The sequence below is a fragment of the Amphiura filiformis genome, chromosome 5 (genome assembly GCF_039555335.1).
Source record: "Amphiura filiformis chromosome 5, Afil_fr2py, whole genome shotgun sequence".
NCBI lineage: Eukaryota > Metazoa > Echinodermata > Ophiuroidea > Amphilepidida > Amphiuridae > Amphiura > Amphiura filiformis.
In genome coordinates this window covers 34,708,068-34,730,956 of record NC_092632.1, presented here as the reverse complement: position 1 = coordinate 34,730,956, position 22,889 = coordinate 34,708,068, and the positions used below count along the sequence as shown (strand labels likewise).

Sequence of the window (22,889 nt, the reverse complement as noted above, 5' to 3'; positions counted from 1 at the left end):
ATACTGTCAACGAAGCACTGAAACCTATGATAGTATCCGTCAAATGTTTTATTTTGACATACGACTCGTTTGTCGCTATTTTAACCACTTTATATTGTGTTTTATTGCAAACAAATACACATTCTGTATTACTTATTTTACAATACTGTGGTTACAGAATAATAAAAAAAATAAAAATTTAATTACAATTTGGCCACAAATACGATAAAATCTACACGAACTTTGCGAAGAAGCTTGTCCACGTTATGCACAATAGCTCACTTAACCTCTTCATCTGGTTGTTTGTTTACTTTCTGATCAATTGGCTTTGCGCATTCAGTGCGTCGAAATGTTTAGGTCTGTGCAAAAGACTAGGATATGACGGCCTGATGACTAGATTTCAGTCAGACTTTGAATTCACGATGTTTTCTTTCTTGAACACACGCGAGTCTTAATCTGAAGCCAACAAAATGAATGTTACATCAATGGAAAGCGGTCACTTTGAAGAAATTTTACTCAAGAGATCAAAGTGATTAGATGGCGCTGTTTATTTTTCTGGTGAATAGAAGCTGACTAGAAGCTCCCTTTTTTCAAGAAACGCGAAATTTACACTGAAATTTTCGCGATTTTTGACTAAAAATAAAACGTTTACCCCTAGATACGCGAGTCTAAGCAAGTTTTGTGCATGTTTATTTTTGAAAAAATCAAAAGATCACAGTATTAGCTCCATGTAACTAGCAGATCCAGGTTATATCACTACAAATGATGTTTCGGTGGCAAGAGATGTAAAAAAAGACCTGATTTTAGCCCGTGTTTCTATAGGAGTTCAAGCGTGGAATAGCTCAGAAAATCTTAGTTCCCCAAAGGTTTCGATATGTTGGCCCCTTAATGACCTTAAATGAATTTTAAAATATTGTAAACATGTTTAGAATGTTTTAAAGATCATTGCATTTAAATATCAGCTCAATTGGAGCATTTTTGAAAACTTGACCTTTGACCCCTTAATGACCTTAAATGAATATCAAAATATTTTAAACATGTTTAGAATGTCATAAGGATCACTGCATATAAATTTCAGCTTGATTGGAGCATTTTTGGTTAAAATGACCTTTTTTGACCCTGTGACCCTTGGATGACCTCTGACGTTAGGAAATATTTTTATCATATTCTTCACTTCTTTCCCTTTCATTTGACACCACTTGGGGGTTCATACCTTCGTGGCATTTAAAGATATGTCCATTTCAGACCAAATGGTTGGTAAGTAAGTAAGTAAGTAAGCAAGTAAGTAACATACACTCATATAGGCTGATACCATTTCATGGTTCAGCAAAAACAAAACTAGAGCGGTTACCGCACCATAGCTGAACCATGGGCTTTGGCAGTATATTGTGGTACATGTATCACCCTTAATGACCTTCAATGAATTTTAAAATATTTAAACATGTTTAGAATGTCATAAGGATCATTGCATTTAAATATCAGCTCAATTGGAGCATTTTTTGAAACTTCACCTTTGACCCCTTAATGACCTTAAATGAATATTAAATTATTTTAAACATGTTTAGAATGTCATAAGGATTTTGCATTTAAATTTCAGCTCAATTGGAGCATTTTTTTTGCCCCCTGTGACCCCTTGGATGACCTCAGACATTAGGAAATACTTTTATTACATTCTTTACTCCTTCCTCTTTCATTTGACACCACTTGGGGGTTCATACCTTCGTGGCATTTAAAGATATGTCCATTTCAGACCAAATGGTTGGTAAGTAAGTAAGCAAGTATTAAAGTAAGCAAGTAAGTAACATACACTAATATAGGCTGATACCATTTCATGGTTCAGCAAAAACTTGACTGCAAGAAGTGATCAACTTTATTCCCCACTTGCAGGTGCCTACACTAGAATTGATCACGTTCCTCTTTACCATATCATGTTTTGTCCATTTCATTTTTAAAGATTTTAGCATAAAGTTCATGACTCTGTCACAATTTTAACATATCCAGCTCTACTTTTAATGAAGGTCAAAGTAGAATCACTGTTGCATGAAAGCACTATTATGACAACCAGGTATCGTATAATAGACGGTCCCTGAGTCAACTTAACAACTTCTATTGAAATTATTGTCAAGCTCAGATTCTGAAAATTGAGTGCCGAGGTGCTGTGTAATTTTGACTCTACTTCCTGTAAAAGGTATGTTTGCACTTAAATAATTTTTGAAAATGTATTAAAAACACAGATGTGTTTGCAGATATTATATCGGTTTACTTTCAACGTTGACAGTGCTAAAATTACCAATAACTGTAAAACATGCTTGCAAGATTTGCATAGTTGTGTGACACCTTTGGTCACTTGCAAGTGTGTGCATTTTTTAAGTAATAACTTGATATTTAACATGAAGTTGTATTTTATACATTCTTTTATTTTGAGCAATGCAGATTAATTTGGAGACCATCCTTAATATCAAAATGATACGCAAAATCGCTCTACAAAAATTAGCGGACTAAGCATCCAGTACATTTTGATCAAGGTCCAATGCCCACGCTTGACATGCTATGTACTATGCGAGGATTATGCCTAAAATGAATTTGGCATTTTACTGTAACCTTCTACATTCAATTAGAATTCAAATTTTCATACACTTTTTTGTTTTTGGTTAATGATAAAGCAGAGTTATATAATGCTAAATTAATAAATTGGCAGAACTTTATTAACCAAATAACTTGCCCTGGAACTCACTTATGAATAGTTGCAAGTGATTTACATACTTTTTTATTTACTTAATGTCAATGCATCAATAAGCAATCAGTTACCCGATCTTTAGTCACATAAAGTTCCTGTAGTGTATTTGACGACAATTATTTTCTTATTATTTATTCATCAATTTATTTCAAAAATTTTCCCATTTGTATAATATTTTGTTTTCCTTAGGTTACTGAAGAAATGGAGCCTAGCCATCTTGGATAGAGTGACCTTTAGATCATAGAAATATAACAAACAAGAATGGCAAAAGATACAAGACGGAATAGCAGCAGGAGTTCCATTTTTTCTCAGTTATTTAGTAAGAAACTTCCCAAGGTGGAATCTTCAAAGAAATCTTACACCCCACTCTGGCAGAGCCTGTACCAGGTAAGAACTCTTGCACCAGGTATACTACAGTATATGTGATTTACAAGACCCAGACTTGTACCCGAGTCTGAGCCAAGCCGAGTCCATTTGTATCCGAGTCCGAGCCAAGTCTGAGTCCTTTTGTGTCCGAGTCCGGACTCGAGTCCGAGCGAAATCCGGTCAAAGTACATGCCCGGAGGTGGGGGTAGGTCATTCAACTTTAACGTGACAGGTATCTACCTACTGGCATTGCTTAGTAGGACCCTATTTGTATAAAAATTGGTCATTGGGTATAACAAAATGAAAAAGGGGTAATAGGGTATAAAATTTTGAAAGAAGGAGGTCATTTGGTATAACATTTTGAAAAAGTGACATATAACACTTATAAAAGCTGTATCTTGAAAAGGAGATTACTCTGATGCTATCTGTGCTATCTACTGAAGATAAGAGCACATAATAATTATAATGCTTTAATAACATTTTTTGAAGTTCATGACTAAAACCTGTTGAACACATTAGGCCTATGTCAAAACAAATTCAAGGAAATATGAGACATATAAAAAATGAGACAAGTTCAATTATCATCATTTGTGAGACATGCGGACTCTGTGCAATGTTGAAAACTTATCTTTTCGATCTTTGACTACTGTTTATATTGTGTTTTAAAGTGATTATATGCAATGTTATAACATTAATTGTTTTCATGCAGTTGATTAATGTCTGACTCAAGTACCCTTGGGGTTTGCGGCAGATATGAGTTTGTAGTTTTGATGTTCACTTACATCATGCTTTGTGTTTCATCTTGTGTGTTGTTTGCATGTCGGCACAGACTTGTAGTGTCAGGATAAAGCCACATTGATATTTTGTATTTATATAATCAGGTGATAATTGGTATGTCTTGTGTATTTTCAATAATATCGTACTGGTCAAGTTGAACTAAAAAATTATGTAAATTATGTTTCTTTGTAATATTACGAATACGGTTGTGTATATTAGCTCCCATTGCTCAACCAAATATTGCTCAACCAAATATTGCTCATAAAATGGAATTTATTTTGAAAACTTAAAGCCATATTATAACATTTTCATACAAAATAGATTAGCATTTCTTTGCCATAAAATGTTAGTTCTTACTGTCAGATATATCCCCTTTTATTTTTGAGCCGAACAACTACGGCAAAGCAAAGAAAATTGGAATTTACCACCAGCGCATATGTCACCAATACGTACCACTCCTTCGGTCATGTTATGGTACGATCCTTTGTTGTGTAGATCACCGTCCCGCACGCCGTGTACGTACTGTGTATTATGAACATCATGTATGCGTTCGACTAATAATTCCATTGGCGTTTTATTCAAAATCTCAGATTTCGACAAAACTACAGCACCTAGAGTCTTGATTTTTGTAGGGTATATTGGTTTAATAAAGTACAATATAATCGTGTAAAAAATGAATATAAAAAACCAGTGAGGGCGTCCTCCTCAGCAAATGTTATAATATGGCTTTAAGCAATTGTAGTAGATCATTTTGATAGAGATACACCATTTCCAAGTTGATTCATTCTGAAATAAATGAAATGGTGATATAGTACAAAAATAACTATCCTGTGCATGTTCCAGTGGTACCGTCTTCACTATAATGGCATTACAGGCACATTTAAAGGAACTAGGGGTATTGGTGCAAGTTGCACTTGTGTCACAATTATTATCAATAGCCAATGCACATTCATCGTCATCTGTATTATTATTATTATTAAAATGACCAGGATGCTTACACGATGTGCACAGTAAAACATGGTGTGACAAGATTAATGAATAATATTATGATGTTAATTTTTATTTATGTTTTAGGGTTGAATTTCCAATGCATCACTGATCATGGCAGATAAAAATGACACAGGTAAGTTCAGTATAGTTATTATATACGGTACCTCGTAATAGATTCCTGTCATCTGATTGGTTAAAAGTGCGGTCATTAAATTAGCTATGCCCTCAAAGTGAACTATGCACGGTCATGGAAATGAACTATTGACCTGTGTGCGTCTACGCATGTTGTGCGTCTACGCACATGCGCAATCGCAACATCCACAAACATCCAAATAAATGCATGTGGAAGAGCAATAAAACAACCTTATGTATCATATTAACCCTAACCCTCCTGTATACTACAAAATACTATATGCGCTGTTCGTGCGCGCATTCCACGTGGTGTGATGACGCAATCGCCCTAAGTGATATATAGGCACGGTTTCGCTGGCCAGCGAAGCCCAAGACCCGTGGCAAAAGTGTCGCGACCGAAAGTGCTTGGCATGCGAGGGGTCTCGGGTTCGAATCCCACCCAGAGCAAACAACTTCTTTCTTTCTTTTCTCTCTTTATTCTTTCCTTCCCGTTGCCAAAAACCCCTTAGGCGGTTAGGATTAAAACACTTCGAGACCTCCAACTTCAAATAAATGTCAATATCTACAAAATATTATCAACACACATCAATGAGTCTGTAATATGAACATCTCTATTTTACAAAACAAGATGTTCAATATCCATGAAATTGACATCTGTTACTGCCAAAAGGTTCTTGATGCTCATATGCTTACTTTTTCTATTTTTGTGTTTAAGTAGTACCAAAGAAATGTTTGGCCTCAGGTATGAGGTAGGGATAAAAGCTAGTAATAGTATACAAATTTTGACTGCCGTGAGAGGCATGGTTAAAAATTATAGACCTACGATAATATTAATCTGGTTTTGCAATGAGATCATCAAGGGTCTATAAGTCAATCATGCCCTGAATATAAATCAGTCATATTTTACCAAGATAATAGTTGTCATGGTTGTAGACAAAGATTCCCGGCAAAGATTCTTGTCATTTGACAACAAGGGCATTGCGATGCTCGAATAAATGGATACACACAGATCGACCATTCCCATTGCGGCAGCCCTTGACAATGGGCATCAAGTAAGTTAACTATGCCCATCACCCAGGGCAACAGGCACAGTCAAACTTATGAAAACACTTTTGGCCAATCAGATTACAGGAATCTATATAATATGTAAAAAAAAATTAACCATTTTGGTGATAGGTGGGTTGGGTTTATGGATGTAACTAAATAGGAGGCTTATCGAAGTCAGGGGAGTGTTTGAAGTGATATAGCTATGTGTACCTTAGTTTAAAACACATAATTGCAGTGTTGGAAATAAATGTTCAAGGGCGCCATTTTGGCCCATAGGTCTATGGGCCCTCAACAAATTTTAAAATTCTATACATATACATGTTTTTCAGACCAGAGATCAACAAATAGTAATGGCATAATGAGTGTGGAAGCTTTAATTGTTGGTAGGTAAAGATTAGATTAATGTTTTAGATTAATGTTGAAGTGGGAAACAAGTTAGTCTTGGTGACTCTGATTTCATGGGACCGAGCCGTTTAGGGTGGTGCATCAGCGGACCTGAGGGTGATATTCTTAGGCATTTGGCCTGACAGCCTGCCTTATTTCCAACACTGTAATATTGGTTCATCTTTCAGAGAAACGTCAGCCATTGAAGTGTAGCAGTTTTAAGTTAAGTAGTGGATGTGAAGCATCCATATTTCATTGTGATTGGACCAAGCACAAACCACCACCAGCAGATGTCTATGTCACTGCATTTTTAGAAGCTGATTTGAAGAGTGATCAAATATGCAGCTTGATTCCTGACTCGGGTAAGTTAAGTTAGCCTTGTAACCTTGGACTCCATCCCTATACGCCTATCTGATTTTGGTTATGTTGTATATGCGTAGGTATAGAACGAGACGATTTTTAATTTTATATTCCATCTGGGGACTGTACCCAGTTCTGTAGTATGTGCATTGGGGTGCAAATAACCTAAAAATGCATTTGAGAGTATGTCCCCTATTGGTGATGTTAATATCAGTCCCTGGACAACATATGTGCCCCGTTCCGACAAAACCAGGAACAAGTGGCATTTTTGACATTTCATGATTTGAATTAAAATGTAAGCATGGGACAATAAGCTTCAAAATGATACCAAAATTATATATATAGCATCAATACTTTTCAAGATATGCATGGATAATTTTGTAAATAATACCTTGATATTTTTGCAAAATTGCTAGTCTTAGAAATGTGCTAATTAGTTTCCTGCCTTACATAGGATTGAGTAGCGATTATCATAGTTCAACTGTTAATTATTGATTAAATAAACCTCTGTTTAATAAGTACTTTCCAAGATTTGAAAGTCCAGTCAGTCCCAAGGTCAAATACCATGAAATTAAGAATTCCGCAATTTGATTTTTGACCCCCATATATATGTGGGGCTTATGTTATCATCCATATGGTTGTTTGTTTCCTTGCCTGTTTGTTTCTTTCTTTGTATCTTTGTTTGTTTGTCCGGGCGGAAGCAAATTCATTGATCCACTAACGCAACCACCGATTGTAAACTTGGTACGGAGATAGGGTATGGTGGTCTCATGTGCTGTATAGTTTTGTGTTGCATTATTTGCATATTTATGAATATTAGTTAGCTCATTAGCATATTTTGCCTACATTGTCATTAATCCATTCTGCAGCACAAATGCAATCACCAATCAATTTCAAACTTGGTACGGTGATAGTATTTGGTGGCCCCATGTGTTGTATACTTTTGTGTAACATTATTTGCATATTAATGAATATTAATGAGCTCAATAGCATATTTGGCCTACATTGTCATTAATGCACTCTGCAGCTTTAACGCAATCACCGATCAACTTTAAACTTGGTACGGTGATAGTATTTGATGGCCCCATGTGTTGTATACTTTTGTGTCACATTATTTGCATATTAATGAATATTAATGAGCTCATTAGCATATTTGGCCTACCGTATTCATTCCAATAAGCGCCCAGGGCACTTAACAAAGTCATTTTGGGTGGGCGCTTATTTCTTTACCTGGTTTACCTAATTGTTTGTGAGGGGCGATTATTAGAGATGAATTTATGTATGTTATAAAAGGGTCCTGAGACGTTCTAGTAGCTTTTCTGTTGTAGAAAATGTATTGCAAGTTTACACTGGATGTGTAGTCCTCCAGCTATTTCACTATATCAACATCTATCTGTCACTTCAACATTAATGGTACCCTTTAGCAAGTTGAATATATCCTGGGTGGGCGCTTATTGGGGCATGGGCGCTTATTGGAATGAATACGGTACATTGTCATTAATGCACTCTGCAGCTTTAACGCAATCACCGATGAACTTCATTATTATGTTTTCAGGGTTATTAGGAGTTAAGAAAACCTAATAATGATAATATTGGATGGCTTATTTCGCATGATACCATAACATATCGGATTCGACATACAAATATCGCACTCGCCGTTGGCTCGTCCGATATTTTTATGACTCATCCGATATGTTATGGTATCATGCTCAGCCATCCAATATTATATCAAACTTGGTACAGTGATAGGATATGGTGGCCTGATGTGCTGAATAGTTTTGTGTCATTTTATTTGCATATTTATGAATATTAATGAGCTCATTTGCATATTTTGCCTTCATTTCCATTAATCCACTCTCCAGCTTAAACGCAATCACTGATCAACTTCATTATTATGTTTTCAGGGTTATTAGGAGTTAAGAAAGTTTAATAATGATAATATTGATGGCTTATTTAGCATGATACCATAACATATCGGATTCGTCATACAAATCGAACTCGCCGCTGGCTCGTCCGATATTTTTATGACTCATCCGATATGTTATGGTATCATGCTCAGCCATCCAATATTATATCAAACTTGGTATTGTGATAGTATATGGTGGGCTCATGTGGTGTATAGTTTTGTGGGGGCCACCTTAATTATGAACCGCGTAATTCTAGTTTTTTATGGGAATGTTATCTTAAAAGGCCTATACTCAAAAACATGCCTGGCGACTTGTTCCGGGTTTTGTTGGAGCTGGTCACATATGTTAATTGTCATAATAACTTATGTATAATTTGTGTAAAATGTGTGTAAATCTCAAACTTTTCCCAGTTATAGGCAGTCAAAATTTAAAAAAAAAATATATGTTCGTGTTCAATCACGTGACAATGGGAGATCAAAAATAACAGGATATATTTGTGGTTTTCTACCCATGTCAAGATATATATAGGCATTCCGAGAATATCAATAGCATCAGATGAATATCATAGACTTGATAATTTTCCTAAATGAAAATGTATATCAATCAATCAATACGAAGGAATAATATATCACAATGCGAGTACACAAGTATTGGGTTTTTGTCTCATTCATCCCGGCATTCATCAATAGGATTTTGACTATGTTAGCTGAACTTATATATCCTGTCAGTCCGAAACACCGTCAGTCCAAACCACTATCAGTCTGAATTTTTAGGGTTAGGAATATGGTTCCTAACTCTAACGCTAAACCTAACCCTAATCCTAAAATTTCGGACTGACAGTGTTTCCGACTGACGGTGTTTCAGACTGACGGGAAGACCCCATATTAAGTTGCTGAGTGATAGCGATTGGTGATCCAATGAGATAGGACTCTTTGTTGCATTGTGAAAAGCAATCTACCTTATTGGTCAAATACCAATCGCTCGTCACTTCGTGACGGAATATGAATTCAAATAAAAACAACATCCGCAGTTGGAAGTGTATAATGGTCAGAAAGGTGGTTAAAAACAGTCTGCAGTAATATGTTTGTGTGTTAAAATAGAGACAATCAAAACATGTTTGGGCTCTATGCAACTGAATTTGGCTTATATTTGCTTTCTTACAGTAAGGCATGACCTGGAAAGGCAAATCCATCAGCAATCTACAGAAGAGCTATGTCAGGTTTTCGGAATGCCCCCAGGCAACTTTCCTTGCAATCGGGCTCTCTACATCATCATCAATGGCAAGCTTCTCAGCGGTCCATCAGCAGTTGCTGACTTCAAAATGGCAATTACTAAGTGTATAAGCCAAGTGTACCAAGTACAATGGCTTGGAGCTAGATCCATTGCATTTGCTGTTTTTCGAGAGCAGTGGCAGTATGCATTTATCATAGAGACAGTAGTGGAAGCCACAGTCGACTTGGTGTCCACACAATCACTTAGGGATGTCATGTTCATAATAGATGATATGCATGAAGTGGACGATATTACAGCCATTTTTAGAAAAAAAGGTAATACAACAGAAGCTAGTAGTGTTGAATAAGTAATGGATTGTAAACAAGACCTCATATATCTGCATCAAAAAGCATTACTATCAGTTTATGCCATGATTTTTAATATGTTGATATTTTGCAGCTGATTCTGCAGTCCTGCAGTCCATACCATATACTCGGGTGTATACCATGACAAATGGACCAACTATACAGGTTATCAATGACAACATTTTTCATGTGGTAGCTGATGCTATGATTATTGCAAAGGACTCCGATGTCGACACTGTTGGTGAATTCTGTGTTTCTGCCGGTTTGTTTGGTAAGTGATAAATAGCAGAGTAGTATGAAAATTAAGATAATAATGAATGAATTATGGTCATATGCTACCACATAGTCTAAAAAAGAATAGAAATTGACTAATTTTTGTGGGCAGTGTTACAGAATCATATGATTCTGTCTATTTTTTTTCTCCTTACTTGGTAGGAAGGTAGACTGTGATCACCTCTTGTGCTGTTTAGGTTTTTTAGTTATTTGCATATTTGAGATAAGGTAACAGAGCTAACAGAAGTGGATGTACATTCAAAACTTTATTTAAATACGGTTAACTCTGGAGCTCACATTTTGGAGTACTTTTCAATTTTACATTCCCTAATCATGGTCACCACCACCAGCAAATTTGGCTTTGTTCTTTAAACTTTAAATGAAGTGTAATTGGTAAATAATTATAGTTGAGTACGTGCTTTCACTGCCCTTTTAACATTTCCATGCTTTCAGGATATTTTAAAATTTATGCCACAGCTATTGTATCAAACTAAAATGTTGGGTTGAGTAGCACAGCAATGTGATGCACTATAAACTGACAATAAATTTATTGTTATTATTGTTGTATTTGTTTGTTTCCTGTTTTGTTTTTGGAGTGTATTTCTTTTACTTACAGGAGGACATATTTTCCAAAGTCAGCTTTCATATCTTGAAACAGTATCTACAACCATTGGATCAACTTTTGTTCTATCTGGAGATGGGTTCTTATGTAGCAATGTAATTCTAACCATAGTACCAAGCATGAAAATGAATTTTAAGCATGTTAATACAGATCATGCACAAGGATTACAACTGGCTTTGGCAAATAGCCTGGAATGTGCAGAGAAAATGAATGCTACAACAATAACTCTACCTGCAATAGGATCAACATACACACAATTATATGAAAAAGCATGTCCAATTCTGGTTGATACACTGGTGAAATATTTCCATGAGAATCCATCTAGTACCATCAAGGTTATCAAATTTGTGGATATTTCAATGAGGATGATACAGGCTTTGACAGAAGCTCTTGAAAGTAATGCAGTTGTTAAAGTTTCTGCTAATGACGATTACACAGGTAAAATAATTTGTAATAAATTTAGATCTATATGTTTATTTTGTGTCATAAAAATATGAATTCATGCAATGTACATGTACATGTAGGTTTTAAGCTGTTTTACAGAAAGGTGCCATTGCTCCTTTGACCGGCAATGGCACATACCTTCTTATTTTGATACATATGAGCTGAGAGAGTAACGAAAGACATAATTAATTAGGGTGGAGGACAGTTGAGGTGAAATTCATTTTTAGGAATGGTGCATGGTTTCAGATACTTCTGCAACCAGTGCAATTGTAATAATGGAATTGTGTGATGTACACCTATTCGAACTTTTTAATAAGGAGTATTTGGTATTACACCAGTAACAAGATGGTGTTAATTCACACATTTCTTCATACAAAGTAATTCATCATCATGTGTGACCTAAGTGAAGATTCAATGTATCGTGCACCAATTTGCTAGTAATTTGGTGTATTGTATCTTTTCTTCATTATACTGCACAACAAAACCAATTTATATTGTCAAATCTTTGAAAATGTACACATTGACTTATGCTTGTACAGATACACCTGCCGAAATATTATCTTGTGGGCCAGTGGCTCTTAAAGCTTACCTGAAGGCATCACAAGATGGCACCAAATCTGTGTACAGAACTCGACTCATGCTTGTTGGTCAAGAAAGAGTTGGAAAGACAAGTCTCATGAAAACCATCACTGGACAAAGATATGATGGAATAATGTTAGATTAAAGATTTACTTTTGGAATAAAATGGTCAATTTGTTAGTGTATTTCAGGACCCTCCCCCTATGAGGGCAGGACCTTCCTCCCCTCATTATGACCTTTAAAAAACTTTTGTGCCACCACACATCAAATTATTCTTGACCTTATTTTGTCTCGATCATTTCAGGTATAATCAATCTGAAGGAATTACTGATGGTGTTGATGCTACAACATTTGTACAGGTCTCACCAAACAAAGGCAATCCATGGATAGTACAAGAGACAGCCTGCACAGGTATCTTCCTTTGTAGATCTCAAATAAGGTTTATAATCGGGGGTCTATCAGGGGCTCATCCTGTGATGGGTGTTATATCAGTTGTCATCATTGTCACCATAGTACATCAGTTGTCAGGATAGTGCATCAGGTTTTCTTTGCTAATATTGCTACTACCATTGCTGTTATTTGTATTATGATTCTGCTCCAAGATGAGGTGTCAAGATAGTATATTGGTGTGCAGATTCTCAATTGGGTCGCTACCCTGCATACTTTTAACAGAATATATCGGCTATGTAATGTATGCCATAATAGATCCCCTGATAAATCCATGCTGTTATTTAAAATTGTACGATTGTTTACAAACTTGATACATAGATTTTGCCAAACATGTGGAGAATCAGTACATAGATACACTTTCTACCTTGATGGTACAGCAACTTAAGAATTTGGGCAACACACTTGAAAGTGAAGAGACAAGAACTGATGACCAGGAAGTAGAACAGAGCATATCGGCAAATCCTGAGGCAGATAAAACCAGCCAAGACAAGGGGCAAGATTTTGCTGATGGAGACCAGACAAATGAATTGTCCAATATGGTTGTTGATGATGAAGAATCACAGCAAGTACCAGAAGGCACCATATCTGGAGCAGATGTTCAAGGTATGGTTCAAGCCTAGTCCAAAAAATTGCAGTGATTTAGAAAGTCTGTATTATTATTAGCCATCTATATTTTACTCAGTTGGCTTTAGTTTGGAACTAATAGTCTGTGTATTTTGTCTATATTGCAGCACACCAAACAATTGTACCAGAAACCATTGCAAAGAAATTACTACATCAACTGCAGTTGACCCAAGATGATCATATTGCCCACCAGAATGTTCCAGAATTCCAGATTTGGGATTTTGCTGGTCAAGATGTGTATTACACAACACACCAGGTATGTATAAAACTAGAATTATATACTCAGTTGATACTGTTTTAAAGCCATAACATACATTTTTTTTCTCAAACCTGATTTTTGGGCATGTTTGTAATGTTTACATTTGTCCCAAGTTACACCTAGTAGGATTCAGCGAAATTCTTTGCATTTTTTGGAAAACAGAACAAGTTTGAATTAGTCATAATTACGACTTAAAATTCCGGAGTTCTCTTTCATTTTGCCGCATTTGTTTGGATTAAAATGACCAGAAAACTTTCTTGACAGTTGTTACTAATAATATTTTATATTACTTGGCAAAGAATAACCAAATTAAAATTTGACTGAAAACGTATTTAGTCATACCTCCAATTGGAGCTTTGGGGATTCCTTTTTCTACCCTTCAGAAAGACTTTTCAAAAAAACATAAACAAATTGCATAATGTACTTCAAATCTGACTTTTTAAAATTTTATTGCATCTGTCAGGTTTTCCTTAGCAACCGGGCCATCTACATCCTGGCATTTGATCTACGTCTTGACCTTAGTAGACCTGTCAAAGTTCAGATCGCTAACATGGACAAGGTAAGTTAACAAGAGTTTTGTTACATTCATCATAAGCATAATGGAGGAAATGGGTGAGAAGTGCCATATGTGCACACAAAATGTCTTCAATAATCATTATCATCATTGTCATTATATCATCATTCATGCATTCTTTATTCTATGGATTTGAAGATCCATGTAAACAACTACAATGACTTTTTTAGAATTGGAATCATCATTTGCAAAGCAAATGTGTGGTGTATGCATCATCATTGTTATCATCATCATCGTCGCGCATCTTCACCATCACCACCACTGTCACCACCACCACCACCATCATCATCCTTGCATTCTTTATTCTATGGGATTGAAGATACATAACTATACTAGACCATTTCAGAATTTGAAATAGCAGTATTTTATAAATTGTTTATAGAGAAGTAGGTTTAATCATCATTCCAAAGCAAATTTAATGTGTGGTACAAAATGTGTACATAAAGTTAAATGATACAAAGCGATTGATTTTAATTATCTTAAACTTGGACTAGACACACAGACTATTGATTGAACTGTAAGTGTATCCTGAATATCCAATATTCTTTCTTACATTTTGCTGTCAGTCATTTGCCTTTTTGCTCTCCCTCATATCATTCTCCAATCATAATTAAAGCAATAATGTATTTTAAAAAGAGTTTTGATGTGTTCAACACGAGTGATTCAGCTACCAAATCTCATTAATTTCATGTCTCCAAAAGAGCTGTAATAATAATCAGAGGGTACATGTTATTATAATAATTACCATTGTAAATATTTGATATTATGCCAGTTAGAGTCACGATTCCATGAGTTAACAGGTCTTGGGTTCTTGGATTTCTGGATGCAGTCTATCTATGCATATGCTATAACCAAGAAGCAAATCTGTGATGCAAACAAGCCTCAGCTATCACCTCCAATATTTATTGTGGGAACTCACAGAGATAGTTCTGATATCAGTATTGATCCACAAGAAAGGAAAAGTCTGGTAAGTTTGAACACTTACTTCTTATTGCTGCTTTATGTGTCACAAATCCACAAGATTAAGTTCTTTAAGTGTATGTAATTTTTCTCTTTTAATAGATAGCAGCAAAGTTCCAAATCATCTGTGACATGGTGTCTGGTAAGCCTTATGAACAGCATGTAGTCAGCAGATTTTATGCTATAGAGAACAGCTTAAATGACCAGGCAGATACAGAGGTAAGCAACATGGAGGCAGTCGATCTGCAGATATTATACCATGAAGAAGAGTATTATACACCTCATACATATTTTTCTGTCATCTGATTGGTTAAAATTGGGTCACATGTCATTTTTTTATTTCTACAAGATGCCAAAAAATATGTATGAGGTGTATGAAACAAATATAGAGGTTATCCACTTTACTCATGTGTGACTTCTAACAAAATGCGCTGGTTCCTGTAGTATTCCTCATTCAAACCAATTGCACGACCTCGGAATTACCTGCGTGACTTTGGCGGGCTATTTTGAAACAGTCATGGTTGCACATGTAGGTAATTCTTTTGAAAGTCCTAAACAAGGTATAGCTGTCGCTGATAGGATATGCAGCTTATAGAACACGGATAACCTCTATAGACTGCTCTTTATTCGGGAGATGGTGACAACTGATTTCCCCTCGACCTGACGATCTCGGAGAAATTGTAGACCCATGGTCTCAAGATTACCTCGGGGAAACAGTTCTCACTATCTCCCTCATGAGCAGTCTATATTTGTATACTGATTTACCGTAAAGAACACTTAAAATAACATATAAATACACAAGGAATCAGCAGTTATTATGCGATAAACTCTAAAGCGATATAATGATATAGCAGCTTTTATGGCACAGAAAAGATCTCCTAATATGTATAATGCAGATACAGGGTGAAAAGCCAGCAGGTACATGTACATGTAGATAACTACTTTTTTTTTTTTTTTTCAGAAGAGCTTGTCTTTGTAAGTCTTATTAAAAAAGTGTTTATTATATAAATTGGCAATGTATGTACTATTAATTTTGGAATAAAGGTGTGTTCATATGTATATTGGTTTCTTTCAGGTGTCCTTCCTGAGGGAGCACATAGTCTCTGTTGCAAGCCAGGAGACATACATGGGAGAGGAGATTCCACTTAGATGGCTCAAATTTGAGAAGTCTGTAGCAGAGGCTATCAATGAAGGTCAACATTTCATGAAACTAGCACAGGTAAACAATGCAGTGTGCATATGAAAAAGTTTTTCTCTCTATATTCATCATCACAGTGAATACTTCATACCTTAGTTACTGGTTCACTTGGTTTATACAACTGATAGCAACCCATTGACTTTGTGTTATGATCATATTGATTGTGATTCCGAATACAGATAGTGTGAACCAGTTGACTTGGCAATAATCGATTTTGACGTCACACTACGATGGAGAATATGACTGCGACACTAATCGTAATGTATAATTATCACATTATTTACACAAATTGTTGGACTGCACAAGGCGTGTACTTTGTATAGACTATTTGACATGTATGCCAATCAATATGTCAAATTCTCTGTTGATTAGTTAAAAAAAGACACTTCATACTTTGTAAAACAGGTACAAGCTATGAGCAGAGACCTTGGAATCCAATCGGACACAGAACTGTTCACAATGCTGCATTTCTACCATGATCTTGGCACCATTATCTACTTTGGAGGAAATGATAATAACAACAGATGCCTACAGGAAATGGTTATCTTGGACCCACAGTGGCTTATCGACATATTTAAGAGAATTATTACAGTTTTACCATGGCAACAACAGGTAAACGTTTATGAAATACATTATTAAATTTAAATCCATGCTTAACAATATATTATTTTCAGTCTTATGAGCTTTCTCTGTTTATCTTTTAGTGGGCTACACTGAAGACCAAATGGAGAAGATTGAAGGAAGAAGGCATCTTAGAAGAATGTCTTATTGATCACATGTGGCATGATCTCTTGCCTCAGAAGCCTGCTCTCTTGGCTCTCATGGAGATGTTTGATCTGCTCTGTCCACAAACACCCACTGAGAAGGTCAGTGAAGTTCCAATTTTTGTCATGTTCCTTTACCCGACTTGTTGTAATATTTCTTTCATTTTATTTTAGGAACCAACTCAATACATCCTAGTTGAAATTCAGTCAAAATGACAAACCTATATTTTCACTTTTCTATCTGATACAGGGTGAAGCTGTATGTACCTATTATGTACCAGCTTGCTTACAGCCATGTGCTGGTGGGAAGATGCATCAGGAACTGGCAGGAAATAAGAGCAATGTCACATTCTACATAGACTTACATGGATTCTTGCCTGGTAAATTTTAGCTAGACTTAATTACTGTAATAGTAGTCCATCTATTCTATTTCTAGCAGCTTGTAAGCATTCCTGAATTACTTGTGTGAAAGTAGCTAGAAACAGTAAATGTGAGGATTATCTGAACAGTGCAGAATGTTCAAAGATGGAGAAATATAGTAATTATATGAAGCTAACAGTGTCTTGTGTATTAAGCTAGGAACCACTGTTGCTAGTAGTTGATTTGTAAAAGCCAGTTGAAAAACAAAATTGTCTTGGAAAGTAGTTCATCAAACAAAATTTTAACAAAAAGAAAAGTATACTTGAAGCCGACAACCTAGAATCGTAACGTATCATTATTTGAAAACAGATGGACTCTTTCATCGCTTGTTGGTGCACGCTGCTCGTTGGTCCCAACAACAGAGTGGACAGACACCACACTTGTTTTATCGCTATGGCAACTTCAGCCTTGATAATGAACATCATTTTCAACTGCAGATGCAAACTTCTAAACCAGTATGTATCAAGGTGAGTGCGTAGGAGATGACATGTCTGCTTTGGACAATGATTTCTACTCGTCAACATCACAAATTTGATCTCTTTGGATGGATCTAACTGTACCACAAACTTTGCCAATGTTTGTAGTAATTATGAATGATACATGTTTGTAATTTTTGAACGTACTATTTACCAATGTTGGCATGTGTATATTTCAGGTGACAGTAAGCAAGACTCCTGTGATATCCGCAGGAGGTATGCAAGACAGAAGCAACATCAGGGATGCTCAACCAGATCCCAAGGCATGCACTTCTGTAAGTACTAGTGAAGATGTAAATTGTTATTTGTGACCTCACCAGACCAATTTTTGAGATTAAGTCCTTCAAAAAGGTTGATGGAGATGATAACCCAAGCTTGCATTCCTAAAGGCGGTGCATGGGGAAAAGTACTTTCATTGCTATGTAATAGGAAAAAGACATTGTTTTATTAATCAGAATTGCATTAACATTTAAAACCATCGTTCAACAGGTGACAGGGCCTTTCCGTTATTGGACCCCGGCTATGGAACATGCTTCCTCTCTCCATCAGAGAAGCTGTTTCCTTATTGTTTTCAAAAACTTTTAAAAACACATCTTTTTATGTAAATGTAATTTGTAATTATTTCCTTATATATTTTTTGTTTGTTTCTATTCCAGCCTTGGCTGGAGTTTGTAAAGGCGCTTTGACCTTTAATTAGATAATATGCGCGGTATAAATTGTATATGTATGTATGTAATATTTAAAGAACAGTTGATAATAACTTGACCATAATTTCAAAAGCATAAATGGTAAAAAAGACAACTTGGTGTTACTTGATAACTTATTATTTAATCTAGAGAGCCTTAGCAAAATCTCAAAAAGGAATTTTGGCCATGATCCTGGTTTTGTTTGAATAGGTAGGTCACAAATGGTTAAGTTCAAGTGGGACACAATTTAGTAGTGCTGTTTTATGCATTGTGTAAATACAAAGAGTTTATACCTACAGAGTACCAACTCAAAATTGCTGTGTGTGTAAGGCTCATGTAGGGCCGAAATCAAATGATAATTAGTGTATTTAAGCTTCATAGTTATAAAACTATTCTCTAATCTCTTGGTGTGCATTTTTGGCACAACCTGTTTCATGCTGAATGCAAACAACAACGCACTTAAAATCAATTATTTGCCCTTCATGTGCATCATGCAAATATGGCGGAGTACGTACTCTTTGTCTTTGGTTCTATACCTCATTAGTTTCTTTTCTTATACTGCAGGTAAAATCATTTCTTGCTACTGCTCTCAATGAGCTGACCTTAACTTGGATTCATGGAATCAAGTATGAGTTGTCCATAGGCTGTCCTTGTAATGACTTGTCTGCAGCATCAGATGAATACAGATGCTGCCATCTGCTTACTCTAGAAGATTGTCTCAATGAGTCAAAGGTCAAATGCAATGAGAAACAGGTGTGGGTTGACACAGAGGTCTTCAAGACGTGGTTTCACAGTGAAATGAAGTGTAACATGTCCAAGCAAGGTATGTTTCAAGTTTGAACTTTTCGTTCATATCCACTTTTAAAATATACAGATAATGATAAATGATAGATTGAAAAAGTTCTTTGTGGTCTGTTCATTTGTATCTATATCATTATTATTACGTCAAACATTCCTTTGTTGGCATCACAATATTATGTATGATTTTTTTTTTGCATCTAGTAAAGTACTTTCAATTTGTTTGCTGTTTTTTTACTTCAGATGAGGCCACAAATGCCATCATTGAAAGACCTGACGGCTGTCTAACAGAAGCAAGTAACAGTGGTGTTCTAACGACAGAAAGTACCAATGGTGTTCAAATCAGCAAAACAAGAATTTATGGAAACCAACTGTGTCCAAAAAGAGACAATTATAACATATCTGGTGATTTGCACATTCATGTCCAAGAAATGGATTTGAATAAAGATATGTTGTAATATTTACAAAGTTTATAAATAGTCTGCAGAAGTGCACCGCGCTTCAATTTCTTTGTATAAAATTATAACGGGAGCAAATACATACTTTGTTCTGTACATACATGATGACGCTGGTATTAATAAGATATATGCATAAGTCTTTGTCAAACTCCTACCAAAATTAAATTTGAGATCTTTCTCATTGCCCAAGACAAGTAATTTGGCAAAAGGATGAATATCTTGCTATTATATATATTTATTAATTCATTCTTATTTAAACACCAGGGAGTTAACTAAATACTCAGCACAGATCTCCCATTTTCTAATGATTTTGTATTTGTCATACTCATACACTTGATATGTGGAATATATACCAAAAGCCAATACCTGGAAGTATTACAAAGAAAGTCTCCTAACCACACACTGAGACGAATATACCTAAGTGAGATATACCATGGATACCTGAATAGTACCTTAAAGGAGTATTTCGTGATCCTTGCATCCTCTTTTTATGGCATTTTTCAGTACAAAAAAACGAAAAAAAGCATATTCCCAAAATTTCAGTTGATTCCGATATTGCGTTTATGAGTTATGCATGATTATGTGTATTACACTGCTCCATAGACAATACGTTGCACCAGAACGAAATTCAAATTTCACGATATCTTTGCTAAACGAATTAATCTGCAAGAAATATTTTGTACATAAACATTATGTAGCCAGAGGTTTCCAGTGATATAAAAATCTCAACTTATTTTGAGAAAAGTGGGGGGATGAGGCTGTGGATCACGAAATGCCCTTTTAAGTTAATTTTATATAGTTATTTAATAATTTATCACCTGGGGGGACTTTTCAATATAAGCACACATGCATCCACACCCATGTACATGCACTCATTCACAAGCATATTTTACAAATTCACTATGATTTGAGGTAAGAACTATTCAGAGGTGTGAGAGTTCCTCTTTTCAGCTGATTTTCTCTTTTTTTGTTGCCAAAATTTACATGTTTTCTTTTATTTTTAGCCTATTTTTTACCATGATTTGACACTGTTTTTCAGCATTTTTAGTAATTTTCCTCGCTTTTGGTCTGTGGCTTCTCACAACCCTGGAACTACTTTATCGGTGTTGAACAGGGTCATTTAAAAGTTCTGCCTCAACTCTTATAACCTCAGTAATGTGAGCAGTCTTATATTGATACATTTATCAGATTTCTGTACATAATTATAATCTCTGAATCAAAACAAGATTTGGTACACCAGAATTGTTAAAGCTCTCAAAAGATTTACATGAATATTTATGGGTTGTCCCTTTAGTAGATTAGCTCTCTAATCTATATTTTGTTTATAACTGGAACATACAAGTTTGACCTAAGTTTATAATTGTAGAAAATATTAAAAGGCTACCATTTACAGAAGCTGAGGATTGATATACAACATTTTGAGTGATTCATACATTATTTTTTACCACTTTCCTCTGTTGTGCATATGAATGTAAGTGCAATTATGCAGTATATGGATGAGCACATAAATATAATACTGTCTATGCCCCAGCCCAAATGAGTACATATGATTTTTGACCAAAAATCACATTTTTGACCAAGAATCAAATTTTTGACCAAAAATCACATTTTTGACCCAAAATCACATTTTTGACCCAAAATCACATTTTTGACCCAAAATCACAATTTTTTGACCCAAAATCATATTTTTGACCAAAAATCACACTTTTGACCAAAAATCACACTTTTGACCAAAAATCACATTTTTTACCCAAAATCTCATTTTTTAGCCAAAATCACATTTTTTACCAAAATCACATTTTGAGCAGAAATCGCAATTTTAAGCAAACTCATGTTTTTGCCAAAAAATGTTTTCTACTAAAAATCATGTGTTTTTTTACTAAAAATCATGTTTTTAACCAAAAAAGATTCTGAAGACATAATAATGATAAAATTGGATGGATACTTTTCGATGATACCTGAATTTATCAATCTGCTAGAGTTTTCAAATATCACGCTCGACTTCGCCTCACATGATATTTGAAAACTCTAGCTCAATCCGATAAATTCAGGTATCACGCTCAATCCGTCAATTTTATATCAAACTTGGTATAGTATATGGTGGCCTGATATGCGTGTGTAGTTTTGCGCCATGTTATTTACATATTTATATTATTTGTATTTTCAAACTTATTTTAAAGAGTATTGGGGAAGTTATGGACCCTCTAGTAGACATGGTAGACAATAAAACTCATAGAAGTCAATGAAACTGTTGCAGGAAATGATTTTTGGCCCCCACACATGTGTGGGGCTTATGTTATCATCCAAATGGTTGCCTGGTTGTTTCTTTGTTTCTTTGTTTGGGTGTCCGGGCGGAAGCAAATTCATTAATCCACTCTGCAGCTCCAACGCAATAACTGATCAATGGTAGGATATGGTAGCCTGATGTGCTGTATAGTTTTGTGTCATGTTATTTGCATATTTATGAATATTAATAAGCTTATTTGCATATTTTGCCTACATTTTCATTAATCCACTCTGCACCTTAAACGCAACAACCGATCAACTTCATTATGTTTTCAGGGTTATTAGGAGTTAAGAAAACCTAATAATGATAATATTGGATGGCTTATTTCATATGATACCATAACATATCAGATTTGTCATACAAATATCGAACTCGCCGTTGGGCGTTGGCTCGTCCGATATTGTTATGACTCATCCGATATGTTATGGTATCATGCTCAGCCATCCAATATTATATCAAACTTGGTTTGGTGATTGGATATGCTGGCCTGGAGTGCTGTATATTTTTGTGTCATGTTATTTGCATATTTATGAATATTACTATTATATTGCATATTTTGCCTACATTTTCATAAATCCACTCTGCAACTTATAATGTAAGAACAGATCAACTTCTAACTTGGTATTGTGATAGTATATGGTGGCCTGATAGGCTGTATAGTTTTGTGTCATATTTGCATATTTATGAATATTAATGAGCTTATTTGCATATTGCATATTATTTGCATTTACACACCTTTGTGTGGGGACCACCTTAATTAC

At 35.3% G+C, this 22,889-nt stretch overlaps 1 protein-coding gene across 1 annotated transcript; it reads left to right on the top strand.

The window, feature by feature from the left end:
• The first annotated feature begins 4,931 nt into the window (after nt 1-4,931).
• LOC140152146 (uncharacterized) lies at nt 4,932-19,895 on the top strand. The gene is made up of 20 exons (XM_072174444.1): nt 4,932-4,982; nt 6,601-6,774; nt 9,843-10,226; nt 10,351-10,527; nt 11,146-11,589; nt 12,135-12,309; nt 12,479-12,585; nt 12,943-13,227; nt 13,356-13,504; nt 13,971-14,066; nt 14,854-15,048; nt 15,144-15,260; nt 16,117-16,260; nt 16,645-16,851; nt 16,944-17,105; nt 17,254-17,383; nt 17,733-17,890; nt 18,079-18,174; nt 19,150-19,408; nt 19,627-19,895. Exons 1-20 carry the CDS (start codon nt 4,961-4,963, stop codon nt 19,839-19,841), a joined length of 3,696 nt encoding a protein of 1,231 aa, XP_072030545.1. The 5' UTR covers nt 4,932-4,960; the 3' UTR covers nt 19,842-19,895.
• The last annotated feature ends 2,994 nt before the right edge of the window (nt 19,896-22,889 follow it).